Source organism: Leptodactylus fuscus, chromosome 5, assembly GCF_031893055.1.
Source record: "Leptodactylus fuscus isolate aLepFus1 chromosome 5, aLepFus1.hap2, whole genome shotgun sequence".
NCBI lineage: Eukaryota > Metazoa > Chordata > Amphibia > Anura > Leptodactylidae > Leptodactylus > Leptodactylus fuscus.
Window position 1 is genome coordinate 165,713,491 of NC_134269.1, and position 16,248 is coordinate 165,729,738.

General features: G+C 40.4%; 1 protein-coding gene across 1 annotated transcript in view; it reads right to left on the reverse strand.

Annotated features, from left to right (window-relative positions):
- The window catches only part of AFAP1L1 (actin filament associated protein 1 like 1), a 54,046-nt gene that overhangs the window by 6,196 nt on the left and 31,602 nt on the right, over positions 1-16,248 (reverse strand). The window contains exons 2-14 of the mRNA XM_075274674.1: positions 13,629-13,757; positions 12,826-12,903; positions 11,771-11,959; positions 10,055-10,153; positions 5,813-6,024; positions 4,961-5,140; positions 3,739-3,819; positions 3,529-3,619; positions 3,149-3,301; positions 2,572-2,783; positions 1,684-1,829; positions 1,207-1,273; positions 966-1,080 (exon numbers count right to left, since the gene is read on the reverse strand). Of these exons, the coding sequence (XP_075130775.1) occupies positions 966-1,080; positions 1,207-1,273; positions 1,684-1,829; positions 2,572-2,783; positions 3,149-3,301; positions 3,529-3,619; positions 3,739-3,819; positions 4,961-5,140; positions 5,813-6,024; positions 10,055-10,153; positions 11,771-11,959; positions 12,826-12,903; positions 13,629-13,757 (1,752 nt within the window). The remainder of the gene's footprint in view (positions 1-965; positions 1,081-1,206; positions 1,274-1,683; positions 1,830-2,571; positions 2,784-3,148; positions 3,302-3,528; positions 3,620-3,738; positions 3,820-4,960; positions 5,141-5,812; positions 6,025-10,054; positions 10,154-11,770; positions 11,960-12,825; positions 12,904-13,628; positions 13,758-16,248) is intronic.

Consider the following 16,248-nt stretch of genomic DNA (forward strand, 5'->3'; position numbering starts at 1 on the left):
CATGGTGACCTACCAGAAGATTTTTAAATTTGGCAACAATTTTTATCCCATCCATGTCTGTGCTACACTATTATATCACACTAAGCATATAGTTAATGCTCAGCACTGTAATAGTATGTCACATTTCTGTATGTCCCACTGGTATGCACTCAGGTCTCTTGTAGTGAGATTTTGGGGTTCTGATAGGCATACTGTAACACCGTAAGTGATCTTAGGTTCACGTCCCAAAAGGAAAAAAAAACACCAAAAAACGTATAGTTAAAAAGTGTTGTTTTTTTTTAAACTATAAAGAAAGAAATAATAAAAAGAAAAAAAATATATAATGTCAATGAAAATGTAGGCAAACATATGAGTTTAGGTATAATTTTTTTCAAAAATAAACTGCTTGGGGGGCGCTGTATTTTCCATGCCTATAACTTTTACATTTTTGTTGTTGAAGCTGTGATAGTTCTTTTTTTGTGGGGCAAGTTTGTGCAAAGGATTACAATGGCCATATGATTGTTTGATGGAGCATAGATATTGATAGAGATGGTAATTTTCACCCATACAAGATGTCGATGACAGCACTGCGCCATTACTGGAAGGGAGAATATGTTGTCACCAGAATTCCTCAGTAGTGCAGCTGCAGGCTCTGTTCCTGGGCCTGTCTGTTCAGGCTTGTCCTCTTTCATTAGTTAGATTCAGGCTGGGTTCACACCAGTTCTGGGATTCTGTCCCAAATCCACATGAAAAGCATTTTTCGGATGGAAACCTGGCGGACCCCATTATAGTCTACGAGGCCCGCAGGTTTTCGCTGGTAACTGCATTGTAAGCAGATTGGGTTTCCGTTTATCGAGTCCCCAAGCAGACCCGAAGAACAAAAACCTGAGAGCTAATGTGGTCCTAGCGTAAGTAGCATTTCACTATTTTCAAGTGGTCTAATAATAAAGCTTAATATAATTCATGTTTATATGCGTAGTTCTTACTTGAAGCATGCCTTTTGACTTTAACTTCGGGATCCAATCTGCGGGATTTCTCACTACAAGATGAGGCATGGCGCTTTACTTGTGTCCCTCCTTGTGAGCGTTTTGGATCTTCAATCTGAAAACAATAGTGAATGAAAATCAAGTAAATTGGCTCCCACTACTGGACACTGTAGAGAATGCAACCAGCTGCAAAAGCATATTGGTATGGATTATATAGCAAACAACTCAGCCCGATATATACCTTTTCATAGGCCACATCATCATAGACCCGAGAGTCACTACTGCCACTGTGTGAGGATTTTGCCCACCTGAAAATAAGTATTGAAATATGCAGTTAGTACAGCAAATACATTAGCCACACACTTCAACCTTTAGAGGTCTTTTACACGTGTCCGTAAATTGGGATGAACAATTTATAGAAATGTTCAGAAAGGCACCAGTCAGCCGATGAATGAGGCCGTTCACCAGATGATCGCGTCTTATATGCCATATAATATATGCACAATATTTGGCACTGCATCTCTCTCTGAGTACAGGGATTGTGCTGCCAACATTATGTAAACAGATAGGAAACGGAACGATCACTAGTCTTCTATACTGTTTACATTGGGCCATATCAATGTTATATTGTCAGTCATCGCTTGTTCTGGCCTTCATATTGGCCCGTGTAAAAGAACCCTTACACTTTTTTCCATTATATTTTCCCTTAATAACTCACATGAAAGAGTGGCGAACAGCGGTCACTATATTGGCTATTGTTTCCACATCTACGTAGTCATAGTGCAGGGCCTCAGGCCTTGTTTTAGAGCCTGTCTGAGCAAGTAGAAGGCCCAGCCATCGACCCATTTCTTCAGAACTAGTGGCCTAAAAAGCATAAATAGTAAGACATAAGACATTTGTATGTGATGTAACATATAACGTATTCTGTAAAGGTATATGGTAATTCGACCAAATATTGCTAACCAGTTTTATAGTGGGGCATATGTTACAGTTTGCCCCAATGTACATAGCTGGGGATTTATGTTTAACAAACTATATAATCTCCATCCATATAACTATCTAACAAGAGAGATCTTCTTTATGTATATAACATATCTTTATAGACAAGGGTTGGCCATCATCTAACCCCTCGTTCACATCTGCGTTGGTATTCGATCCAGGGGAGTCCGCATGGAGACCCCTCCCCCCCCCCGAACGGAATACCAAATGCAATTGCAAATGCTGTGCAGTAAAAGCACACGGACCCCATAGACTATAATGTGGTCTGTGTGCTTGCCGCCAGATCTCCGTACAGAACATGCAGACAGGAAAGTAGTTCACAATCTACTTTCCTGTCTGCATGATTCGTGCAGGCAGCGCGCAGCAAGCACACGGACCCCATTATAGTCTATGGGGTCTGTGCGGTTTTACTGCTCAGTGCTTGCAATTGCATTTGGTATTCCATTCAGAGGGGTCCCCATGCGGATGGAATACCAATGCAGATGTGAACCAACCCTAACACTGAAAAATCTGTAACAGGTCTTCCCACCTACCACATATCCCATACTGGTACCTTCTTATGTAGCAGAAGGGCAGTAAAATAGAAATGTACAAAATAAGAATATACCTCTAAAACAGAAATTTCTTGATTTTGACGTAGTATCCGGAAAGCAAATGGATGCTGAGGCCCAAATCCTGGTGACACTTCACAGCCACGCAACGCAATAGAATTAACATGAGTCCGGAGATCATTGCGGTCTTTATGGAAATAAAGAGTTTGTCCCTTTAATCGGCACCAACGTTCCTTCCAGCACTGATTCACGAGAACATTCAAGAAGCCTAAGGTAGACAACATAGAGTAGAAGAACATGTAATGACGCATCCATATTGTATGCAGAGCACTACTCCAATATCATGCTAAGGGCATACGGCTGAAATTTTACACGGATTTCCATTCATCTAGTTCTGGATACTTTCAGGGTAGAGTTTACATTCCACTTATTGAAGAAGATTCCTCATGGAATTGGTAACCTGAGGCAGATTATCGATTCACTGAGACTATATCCCATAGACATGTCCTTCATCCCAATATTCCCTAAGCCTATATGCAGCACCATCTTACAAATGTGTGAATACATGAACGAGCTTCCTCATGGCTCCACATGTAGGAGAATCTGAGTGTAGACTGGGATATAGCCACTTACCACAACAGGGGACATCTTCATCTGTAGATGAGGTATGCTGCTCCTCAGCCGACTGCTTCTTTTTCGAGAAACTAATTATCCTTGTAATTTTCTTCCCCGCAGCTCGACTCATAGAACCTTTCAGGTCGGCCAGACCCGTCCTGCGACACTTTGCTAGAAGGAGAATTAATGCCTGTTAATATTGGTCTCCATAGGGAATATCAGGGATTATCCAGCTCAGTCCCAACAAAACACTATCATTTAATTACCTTTACTCTTCTGCTGAAACATTGTAAGCAATGAGTTATTGATACTTGTGGATTTACAGCAGATTGTAATTACAATTTGCATTTTGTGAGCTTCAGAAGGAAACAGGCTCGATATTGAAGAATAAAACTCACCATTGTCCCTGTTCTCTTTCCCACTGCTGGGGGAGCTGTTGTCTCCATTGGCAGCGCTGTCGGAATCGGAGGTTTTGTCATGGGATAATCTCTGCAGATGATAATGTGGAGACAGAGTATTAGCATGGACTCTTGAAAGCTTGATCGATATACAATCGATCTATAATATACTGCCGTCTGGCTGAAGCATAATGGAAGTGAGTATCTCACCTTGTCCAAGTCTAGTTTATGCCTCAGTGCTGGGGATGCCAATGGCTGTACTGTGCTTGGGCTGCTGGCGTCTCTGATGACCTTCAGAAAGATTGCAAGCCATAAATATACTTTACCAGATCAGTGTACTATAGCACCATAGTCATTGACAAGAACATATCAAGCATTTATTTTTATTAAAGATGCTTAAGTATTTTTTCCATTTTATCATCATTCTACACTGACGATATAGACGGGCATCTTACCATGTCTTACCATATGCTATACTTGCATTATCTGTATACTTTTGAAGTGTACGAAGAGTAAGTTCCCAATATAGTGAAGATGTTGCCACTGGTGAAATACTCATGAAGGACTAAAGGTGGCCATACATTAGACTTAGTTCAGTTAAAGCTGCCAATTTTGGGAGACAAGCCAACCATCAAAATGTGATGTTCAACCAGTGTGTTTAAAGAACATTGGGGGAAATTCAACATGTAAAATTCTTTGTTCTTCATGAAGAAATCTGTGACAACAGCAGCATAACCCCCCCTCTTCCCACTGAGAACATATGTATTCACAGCCATGTATGTGTGTCTTACAGGTGTCATGCAGGATTAGAAAACAGGGCTGAATTTTTCTTCTCCGGGAGTGACAGTGACTGTTGGTTATATGGCAATTAAAATGAATAAGAGTGAACTGTAGAATGGCCATATAGCCAACAGTTGTGATGTCACATCCAGAGAGCTAGAAAGTGGTAATATTGGGGCAACACGGTGGCTCTGTGGTTAGCGCTGTAAAAGTCCTGGGTTCGAATCCTGCCAGGTACAACATCTGCAAGGAGTTTGTATGTTCTCCCTGTGTTTGCGTGGATTTCCTCCCATTCTACAAAAAGACATACTGATAGGAACAAAAATGTACATTGTGATCCCTATATGGGACTCACAATCCACATAAAAAAATAAATTGGCAATATTGTCTAATCCAATCCCTTAAAGGCAGGGAAATTAGTAAAGCCTTTTGTACACAGGGACCATATCCTCTTCCTTACATCACTACAGAATATGTTGTCGCTTTATAAATAATTGGTAGTAATAAATGTCTGCCTGTAATCTGCTTATATATTTTTAGCATATTGACAGTCTTGGGATCTTCAATGCTATTTTATTTGCTATATAAAACAATGTAGGATATATATATATATATATATATATATATATATATATGCATTCTGTGCTCTTACCCTCATCCATTCTTCAGCCTGTTCCCTACTCTGAACCGCCAACACAAGCAGCTCAGAATTAGGTAGACAGAATCGTAGCTCGTGCTTCTTACGTCTTCCATCCTTGGGAACGTAAGTGACACCGCAAAGAGGCAAAGGCATCTCCAAGTGAGGATGTTGGTCTTTGGAGCTCTTGTAACACTGTAGGAAGAAATATTTATTACCATTAACGCAGTATAGGTATGGGCATGTACAAACAGCCATAAACTCAGACTATTGTAAATTCTGTTTCCAATCAGTCCATTCTTTTCAACTGAAAGCTCTGGAAGAAAGAGTCATGCTTGCAGGACTTCTACATCAGTCGATTTTAGGCAGGTCCTGCAAACAAAGACTCCGCTGCAGATGTGAACATAGCCTTACTCTCAATTTCCCTTAGGTTATGTGTTCAACTTAAAACCCCCTGTAAATGTTTTGCATGTTATTGACTCAGAGTCATTGCAGAAGGATGTGTTAAAAAGTAACAGCTTTTGCCAATACAAACCATGACTTTGATTTATCCGGTGTCAGACAGAAACACTGACACCACACATTACAGAAGGCATTCTTAGCTGTGGTCCTGTACAATAACCAGGGCTGTTCAATGACCTTCCCAACACAACTCACTGTTAGAGTTTATTTCCATGATGGTGGCCGGTAAAGTGTGGATACAGGAAATCCTTTCTGGCTGCCACAATATTTTGATACTGAGAGATGTAATAGAGAATACCCTCCTTCCTTCCTTCCTACGCTTACAATATCAGTCTATTTGTTTTTTTCTGTCTTGACTCCAGGATTTGACTTGCAAGTGGAAGTGGAAGCTTCTATTTCTCTTACCAAAAGCTTGTTGTCTCTTATGAGTGTAAGCTGCTTGGCCCACTGGCCAAAGCGTTTCTTCCGTAGGAGAAAAGCACAGATTCGACTGTCTCGGACAAGATGTAAGGAGGCCTCCTGTGAAGGCCATTGGTGCATTTGACGCTGAGCTTTACCCTCTTCATCTTCCTCATCGTAAGACTCGTAGGAACTGCTAAGTCCATCAGATTCATTATCTGTATATGGAGAAAATGTATTATAACACATAAGTTGAAAAAATGTTAAAGTGGTCCATTATACAGTCCTATGAAAAAGTTTGGGCACCCCTATTAATCTTAATCATTTTTAGTTCTAAACATTTTGGTGTTTGCAGCAGCCATGTCAGTTTGATATATCTAATAACTGATGGACACAGTAATATTTCAGGATTGAAATGAGGTTTATTGTACTGACAGAAAATGTGCAATATGCATTAAACCAAAATTTGACTGGTGCAAAAGTATGGGCACCTCAACAGAAAAGTGACATTAATATTTAGTAGATCCTCCTTTTGCAAAGATAACAGCCTCTAGTCGCTTCCTGTAGCTTTTAATCAGTTCCTGGATCCTGGATAAAGGTATTTTGGACAAACAATTCAAGTTCAGTTAAGTTAGATGGTCGCCGAGCATGGACAGCCCGCTTCAAATCATCCCACAGATGTTCAATGATATTCAGGTCTGGGGACTGGGATGGCCATTCCAGAACATTGTAATTGTTCCTCTGCATGAATGCCTGAGGATTTGGAGCAGTGTTTTGGATCATTGTCTTGCTGAAATATCCATCCCCGGCGTAACTTCAACTTCGTCACTGATTCTTGAACATTATTCTCAAGAATCTGCTGATACTGAGTGGAATCCATGCGACCCTCAACTTTAACAAGATTCCCGGTGCCGGCATTAGTCACACAGCCCCAAAGCATGATGGAACCTCCACCAAATTTTACAGTGGGTAGCAAGTGTTTTTCTTGGAATGCTGTTTCTTTTTGGACGCCATGCATAACGCCTTTTTTTTTATAACCAAACAACTCAATCTTTGTTTCCAAAATGAAGTTGGCTTCTCCAAATGTGCTTTTGCATACCTCAGGCAACTCTATTTGTGGCGTACGTGCAGAAACGGCTTCTTTCTCATCACTCTCCCATACAGCTTCTCCTTGTGCAAAGTGCGCTGTATAGTTGACCGATGCACAGTGACACCATCTGCAGCAAGATGATGCTGCAGCTCTTTGGAGGTGGTCTGTGGATTGTCCTTGACTGTTCTCACCATTCTTCTTCTCTGCCTTTCTGATATTTTTCTTGGCCTGCCACTTCTGGGCTTAACAAGAACTTCCCTGTGGTCTTCCATTTCCTTACTATGTTCCTCACAGTGGAAACTGACAGGTTAAATCTCTGAGACAACGTTTTGTATCCTTCCCCTGAACAACTATGTTGAACAATCTTTGTTTTCAGATCATTTGAGAGCGGGCTGTCCATGTTCGGCGACCATCTAACTTAACTGAACTTGAATTGTTTTGTAGAAAGAAATGGTCCAAAATACCTTCATCCAGGAACTGATTAAAAGCTACAGGAAGCGACTAGAGGCTGTTATCTTTGCAAAAGGAGGATGTACTAAATATTAATGTCACTTTTCTGTTGAGGTGCCCATATTTTTGCACCGGTCAAATTTTGGTTTAATGCATATTGCGCATTTTCTGTTAGTACAATAAACCTCATTTCAATCCTGAAATATTACTGTGTCCATCAGTTATTAGATATATCAAACTGAAATGGCTGTTGCAAACACCAAAATATTTAGAACTAAAAATGATTAAGATTAATAGGGGTGCCCAAACTTTTTCATAGGACTGTATATACATTTGAGAGAAGATTATGGCAGGGTGTTTGAGCTAGCCTAAGTGCCTAAGTCATTATGAGAGCAAAGAGTATCCCAATGCCCTTCCATGTGGGATATGTCCCATTGACTTTTAGCTCTTTTATCACTATCTATAAAAATAGTAAAGACAAAGAGAACAGCACCGAGCGGATCCTCATGTATTACCACTGGATATAGAAGGACAAGTAGCTTCTCACTTGGTAAGATTGTGAGTACATCACAATAACCCTTGATGCATGAAACACTTATATGGTGAGGGGTCAGGGCAGCTGCCGTACAAACGCCACAAGGATGTCAAGACATTGGAACAATATGGACCAGCCTCCTCAGAAGATTCAGCAAAGCACAGAGCTCACCCAGAAGTGACTAGAAATGCTTTGGCCCACTGTGGAAGGAATTTCTACACTCGAGAAAGAGTCTGCAATGACCCGAAACGCGTTGTCTGCATTGTCCAATCAAGCATTTCTAGTCACTTCTGGGTGAGCACTGTTCTTTGCTGAATCTTCTGAGGAGGCTGGTCCATATTGTTCCATTATAAAAAATAGTAACACACACAAGTCGAAATAGTTCACCCTGTTATTCTGCAATGTTGATCCAGAAAAAGGCAAAAACCCATGAGATCCCTTAACCTCATTTGAAGGAAAAATCTCCTTCGTGTCTTCTGACTTGTCAGAAGATTGTTAAATTCAAAGGTTTACTATAAGTAATGTAATAAGATGTATATCAAGTCATCTCCTTTTGCTAATACCAAAACATGTATCTGTAAATTCACGCATGTTGACTGCTATTGATTTACTTTATATACAACTTACATTGGCAGGATTTATTGACCAGAACATAGCTAAGCTGAACTGAACTAACAAACCAGTTTAGCTGAGCTTCTTTCGGGCTGTAAAGCTGACAGAAGCCATTTTTCCCGGTCTGAACTTGGCCATGTGAACAGTCATTATCTGGTTTGCTGTAGCTTTCCTATTAGTTACATTCAATATAAGCAGCTGCATCCTATGAAGAGGAAGGGGATGCTTGCCGAAAGGTTCTGGGCCCCCAACAAGACAATTTGTGTGTAGTAATGGCACTGGACTTCCTCTATCACCCTCTTCACCCCTTATAGATATGCTCCAGACTTCTTGTGTCTCTCTTGGTTATTACTTATCTCCTATTATATAGCTCCAACATATTCCACCACGTTGTAAAATATCCTCATCCTTCACATCAGTCCAAGTCAAACACACACTAGGAACAATTTCATAGTATGTCAATGAACCTATCAGATTTAGAATGTGGAAAGAAACCCCTACAAACATATACATGCCATGCAGATATTCCCTGCAGTCAGCTTAGGACCCTACCTGGTATAGACCACCTTACCCAATATTTTGCTTTGCATAGAGGGTACATTAAGCATTATAAGAAGTACACCTATAACCAGAGTACCTCAATATCTTGTATTATTTTATATGTTGTAACTATATTTGTAAACATTTTACACTGTCTCTGAACTAAAAAGTTTTTATCTAAAACTATTAAATATTATAGATGCTCAGGTTAGTCATTCAGATCTATGGCCCATAAGATGAAAAAAACTATAAAAAAAATTCTTCTAATTGAAAATTCACTAAGGTTAAAAGTGGTTTATGATAGCATAAGTTACTACCTTCATGCAAGTTTCAGTTTTCTAGGGTTCATCCAGATAAACATTTTTCTTCTGTGTAGTAACTAATTCTCAACACTAGAGGGCATAATGGGAGCAAGTCTACATCCAACTTTTAAGACTGAAAACACAACTTTGTGTTGCTTTTTTGAGCCAAAGCCAGGAGTGGGTTAAGATGGAATGATGAATATAAAGGAAGGACTAATACTTCTCCTTCCTGATGGACTGTCTTCTGGTTTATGCCACCCAAAAATGCAGAAAAATCTGCATAAAAATAAATGTGTGTTCAGCTATTAATAACATAATCATGGTTCAGTATAGAAGCAATATGAAGAAGGTACAAGTACAATAAGGGATTATTTATATATGTGACTAGCCACTGTGCTAAACTAGGGAATGAAGCAACCCATGCCCGACATCCCCATACACATGCACACTCTGCATGGCCGAACAAGGAAGTATGCTCCTGCAGTCATATCTGCTATCAAGAGACCCTTATATATATTAGATAGTCACGAAAACCTGTAAAAATTGTTGGGTTCAGCCATTACATATCTAAAGTGTGTCCCAAGATTACTCCCTTGTTTTTGGGAACTTTCAGCTCATGGCTTTTTGACGTGTTTCGGTCCCCTACATGATGTTAGAGTTATCCTTTATGTATAGAATGGTCCACAGTGTAAAGTAGCGCCATGTATCAGGTCACTTACAAGAGTGTTTCTGCTCTCCATTGATCTGTGTCAGGGGATAATTATTATCTGCTTCTTCATAATATCCGTCTTCTATGGAATTTGGAGGACTGGAACTATCTGTACAAAACAGGAAGATAAACCGGAAACGGTCACTAGACATATAACACAACATTGGGACTGCTTGATATAACAATACAAAATCAGAAGCCTCTTCCTAACTAAAGGGGGCATTCACACTCTTTGTGTGATACATTTATCATAGGTGCTAAGAAAGTTTGGGGTCCCTATTCACCTAATGGACACAATTTTCCTGTGTCCTATGTTGGACTTGCCTACATTAACATCTTATTTTGCTTTAAGGGATAGTTTAGTTGACTATAATATTTTATACATCGGCATCCAACGTATGTTACTATATATAATGGCATACATCAAAGAGAGAAGGAAGGTCTTCTTGAGCAACTGTCTACCCAAATGTGAAGCATAAAAAAGAATATTTAAGTTTTTTAATGTTGTCATCTCTTTTATGTTATCTTAAACTGGACCAGGAGCCAAACTATATAAAATTATGGACATCCAGGTTTCAACCCTGTTTCCCCAAAAATAAGACACCACCCCCCCTTTACCTTCTGGATCACATACAACCGGCAGTCATGCCGGCGCTCCGCTAACGAAGCATCATCATGACTGCCGATTGTTCCTCGCTTCAGCCGCTGCATAAGACATCCCCCGAAAATAAGAAAGGTCATATATTTCGTTAGATAATTAATTATAAGAAACTGTCTTATTTTTGGGGAAACAGGGAAGAAATACACCCATTAATTGTATATAAAGAGCACATCAATAGCATGCAACTACTGCAAATACATTTTAATGAGGCAATCCCATCTCCAGGATGATATTTAAAGTTGTAGTTTACCCAATAAGTTTTACCCAATAAATTGCTTTATCTGTCGTGGTCTGTCAGATACAGCTGAATATGCTTTGTCAGTGTTTACAGATTTATGCTTAGATTTCAGACCACCTCTGCTATCTAGCAGCAGAGGCCAGGCTGGTGATCAAGCCCAGTTCCAGGCCACCTCTATTCCCTTTTTTTTCACAAAGTACATTTAGCTGCTGAGCCCTGATAAGGGATAGATCGGTGCCTCTGTTATCATTATGACTAAATTCACAGTCAATCTCAAGAGTACACAGCCGGCCTAAACTGTTCATCACATAGGCTAAACCCGACCACCATCTGTCAATAAAATCAGGAAGTGGCGGAGAGAGGAGAGAACAGGTGAGACCCTTAGGGTGCATTCACACTACGTTTCCTGAAGCTTATTCTGAACATAAATCACGTTCAGAATAAGCGGCGTATAAAGCAGCTCCATTCATTTCTATGGGAGCCGGCATACGAGCGCTTCCCATAGAAATGAATGGGCTGCTTCTTTCACTGCAAGCAGTCCCATTGAAGTGAATGGGAAGTGCCAGCGTGTATGGATAGCTCTGCTCATGCCGAGCCATACACGCCGGCACTTCCCATTCACTTTAATGGGACTGCTCGCAGTGAAAGAAGCAGCCCATTCATTTCTATGGGGAGCGCTCGTATGCCGGCTCCCATAGAAATGAATGGAGTTGATTTATACGCCGCTTATTCTGAACGTGATTTACGTTCAGAATAAGCTTCAGGAAACGTAGTGTGAATGCACCCTTAGATGGGAAAACTCCTTTAATGATAAAAATGGAACTTACTGCGAGAAGTAATGTATTCTGTTGACTTCCCTGGTCCTAGCGGCACAGCTTCTTCATAATAATCTTCTGGTGGTGGAGTAGTGGGTAATGGTGGTGGAGGGATACAAGGTGCAGGTGGGGGTGGAGAGGATTGACCTTCTATTTCTCTATAGTCATCCTGCATGTCCCGTAATTCTTGCAGGTCACAGTCTATAAAATAAAATATTCATGAGTTGTCCATCGCTTTTGTCAGCAATGTTTCCTTCACAAAACCTAACATGTAATGCGGGTGTTTTCCAGTAACGCATTTACGGTATATGTATTCAGTCATGGCGAACTACGCACATTGGAAAGAAGAGTCTCCCCCAGACATAAGTGATCTGCAGCTCTTAAACTTGGTGAAGGACAATGTAGTGGACTGTCATGAAGATTTTACAGGAATGACTCAAACAAGAGCGATATTGATGCTTGTGTTAGGGTGGTCTACTTGTAAAGTTACTAAATGCTTCTGTTACTGACATATTGTCTCTGCCAGGGCTGAAGTCCATAATAGGGGTTTATAAAGGGCGTCTCAGTTAACATTGCAGTTTGCCAAAGGGAAGACCAATAAATACTGCTATGACACACAGTGCAAATGTAAAGTGTCTGAAGCTTATAATACAGAGTAGTCTACTGCTTTGCTGTGATGAAAGTTTATTTTGTATTATTCTGACCACTGATATATTTCTTGCAGGCATGTATTATAATGTATTCATAGGTTTAAAAAACTAATTTGTAAAAATCACACTAAAAAAAAACATAAGACAGTATAAATAACTTAGAGGTTGTCAAGAGTTATAAAACATGGCTGCTTTCAAAAAAGTGCCCCATCTATCCACTGGCTGTTTGTGGTATTGCAGCTAATTTCATTCTCCACTGAGGGGAATGGAGCTAAGCTACATATACAACCTGTCAGCATGGGGAAAATAAACATCTGTTTTTCCTAATCCTGGACAACCTGTTTGTCGTACACAGTTAATAATATCATGACAAACATGATGACATCTCTTAATCTATTCAATATTAGAACAACTTACCAAACTCCTCAAAGAGGGACTCGACAAAGCTGGTGCCATTGTGGTATGCTGCAGTGTTCATATACTGAAAATCATCTCCTAAAGAATTCACAGTAAAGGAATGTAGGGATTAATAGAGATCCGGATCCGAAATAGACGCATTTGTCAAGCAATAGATGACTATCCCTTAGCTAATGGGTTTCCAAAAATGTCGCTGGCTTTTACGTGGCAGACATTGATGATACAGACATAGTAATACATCATATTTAATATAGAAAATATAGATATGTTTCCCACTGTAAGATAATACTTATTTACCTATAGAAATACAACATGGATATTGTGTCCTACTGATCATACCAAATAACAATAGTCCTTTTGCTATTGATATTGTAATTTTCAATTCATAGCAAATTTTTCATACACATTATATAAGTTTTCCTAGCAGGATGTTTAATGTGTCTGGTCATAATCTACTGGGTAACGGTTTATCCTTTGGTTACAATTTTTGCTGTGACCTCTTGGGTTTTATGAGGGTCACTCACTATCTGATATGGGCAGAGATTGCCACATCCTATTTTCTGTAAACACCATCACACCACCGTACGTTAAGTGATGTTGTTGGAGGTAAGGTCAAGGTGTCTATTAGGCCCCTTCCTTGGTGGGCTCCTATTGTGGGGTCTATATAGAGAGATGCCCTGTACATGTACACATTAGTCAGAGGGCTAGTAGAGGAGGCCCCACTTTCACTGGGCACCATAGTAAATGAGTAATATTGATCAAGTTCTTTATATTAGTTTCACATAATAATAAGTGACTCATACCAGGAGCTGGCTGCAGTTGGCGCAGGATATTGCATACAGCACTTTGCTTCTCTCTAGTGGTGGCACTCAGGAATTCGTGGTCTAGAAGCTTCAGAAGAACATTCAATTCTGGCAACAGCTGGTCTAGAACTAAGGCAGATAAAAATATACATAGAAATTACTATATTAAGAATGGCATATGATAATTTATTTATCACATAGTTTCCAGGATCAGATGTTCGGATGAAAGCACACACATGCAATAACTGAGTGAGGACTTTTCTATTATATTTCACAAGGTTTCATTGATTTATCTCTATAGAATTTCCGAGTTTCCCCACTAGTTATAAAATAAGACTTCTTACTGCCTCCCACCACAAGGGGGCGATCTGTTTACAGCTGTACCCGACTCCTAATATCTTCAGTAAGGCTGGGTTCATATCTGTGTCATTTCATCCATTCTTCTGGTCCATTGCAGGACAAGAAGGATGGACAGCGACTAATCCTGACGGACACCATTGACAATTTTTCATCTGGGATTTCTGCCAGAATGGAGACTCCAACGCAGATGTGAATGTAGCCTAATACAGATTTGTGTGGGGGAACACTGGAGCAATGTATTCTACTAAATAATCAACACATCACAAGCTTATCTAGTATATCAGAAAGAAGCTCTTCCTGGAAATGTAACATTTTCTTTTACCAGTCTTTGGACACTGTGAGACTGAGTAGGGAGAGGGCACTTTAAGGAAGACCATTCACCACCTCCACCAACTCCACCTTCAATAGGTGCTACTACATTAATTCCAACACAATTATTAATTTTTCTCTAGCCCCCACCGTTCCTGAGCAAACAGTTAGACTCTTTATGTCAGGTGGGTGGTACTGGACTAGAGCAGAATAACAAGAACCGCCCACTTGACAATAGATAGCATAATTGTGTTGAAACTAACAGCAATGATTGTTCAGGAACAGTAAGAGCTAGAGAAGAGATCCCATTGTGCCGGAATCATTGGAGCTACACCTACTGAAGGATGAGAAGAGTTGGAGTTGCTGGAAGTGGTGAAAGGTCCTATTTAACAAGTCCAATGGTAATACCCAGTTGCTAAGTTAGCCATGGATTTCCAGGAAGAAGAACAGAGAAATGTTGCAGAGTTCTAAGGCTATTTGCTACAAAATTCAGGTATTTACTACATAAGACATGACGGAAATGATGATGATACGTCCTCCATGGTAATAGTAATAATAATGAAAATATTCCTGTATAAAAATAATAGAAATGCTTTTTTTGTTGAACAGTAAATATTTGACAAAATTCAGATATCATTGAAGTTCTTTAGGAACTGTCTTGAGTCGTAGTATTTTCAGCAGTAGTATAAAGAGAACTTGAGGAGCACTTGTGAGGTCTCAGCCTATCTTAGCAGTTTAAGAGGCAGGTGGAATGTGAGCAATGAGAGGAATAGAGAAGAAATACAATGGCGCACATGGATAAAAGCCTTATCTCGCCTGTTTACAATGGCAGAAGATCAAGGCTGAGTAATACCGAGACAGGAGGCAGACGGTTCACACACTACCCAGGTACAAAGCTAGAACTGTCTGCACATTTCTACATCTGTCAATGTTTTATTTCTGCACTATCTGTGTTACAATGTTATCGGGTACAAATACCAGCGGTGAATACGCAGCACCCCAAGGTGACAATGATAAATCAGTGTCCTGTCAAAGAATTCAGATACCCAGAATACACTGGACAAGACAGTGTAAGGATCTGTGTTCTGTCTTGACATAGCTAAATGCTTTTATTGCATGTCAGGCACTTCACATCCACAGTTGTGGCTTCTGGCGGCCAGATTAGCTGATCTGTGCAGGGTCCGGGTGTTGGACCCCTGCAGATCAGATACTTATGACTTATACTGTGGACAGTTCATCAGTATGAAAAATGGATTTGGGACAAGAAAACCCTTTTAAAGAGTATCTTTCATGTCCTCGGGCACATGTGGTTTTATATACCGCTAGAAAGCAGACAGTGCTCTGAATTCAGCACACTGTTGGCTTACCCTTTAGGTGTCCCTGGTGAAGGGCTATCAGTGCCGTTACCATAGCTCTTCACTATCAGAAGGGTGTTTCTGACTGAACGCCCCTCCTGACAGTAAAGTACTTAGAGCTGTACTGTCAGAGGGGGCGTCCCTTACTGCCCAGCCATGACGCTGAGTGGTGACCCACGGCCCCCCCACTACTAGTCTATGGATGAGTACTGTCAAAAGGGTGGGGGCATTCCTCACTGCTCAGTGTCATGGCTGGGCGGTAAGAAACGCCCCCTCTGACAGTATAGTACTACAGACAGACTGTCAGGAGGGGCGTTCCCAGCTAGACTGTCCCAGCTAGACTTCTGATAGTGAAGAACTATCGTTAAGTGCACCGATAGCTCTTCGCCCAGGGCACATAACACATGTGCCCAAGGACATGGAAGGTCCTGTTTAACTAGCTTCTTCTTCCCCTTCTCTCCATAGACTTCTGTATGTGAAGCTGTATAGGAATAGAGGTGTGATTAGGAATAAGAGTCTCAGTAAAGGGAAGGAGGAGGAAAGCAGTCTGATAAGTGAAGGAAACAGATTTTTTAAAATAAAATACATGTTTCTCA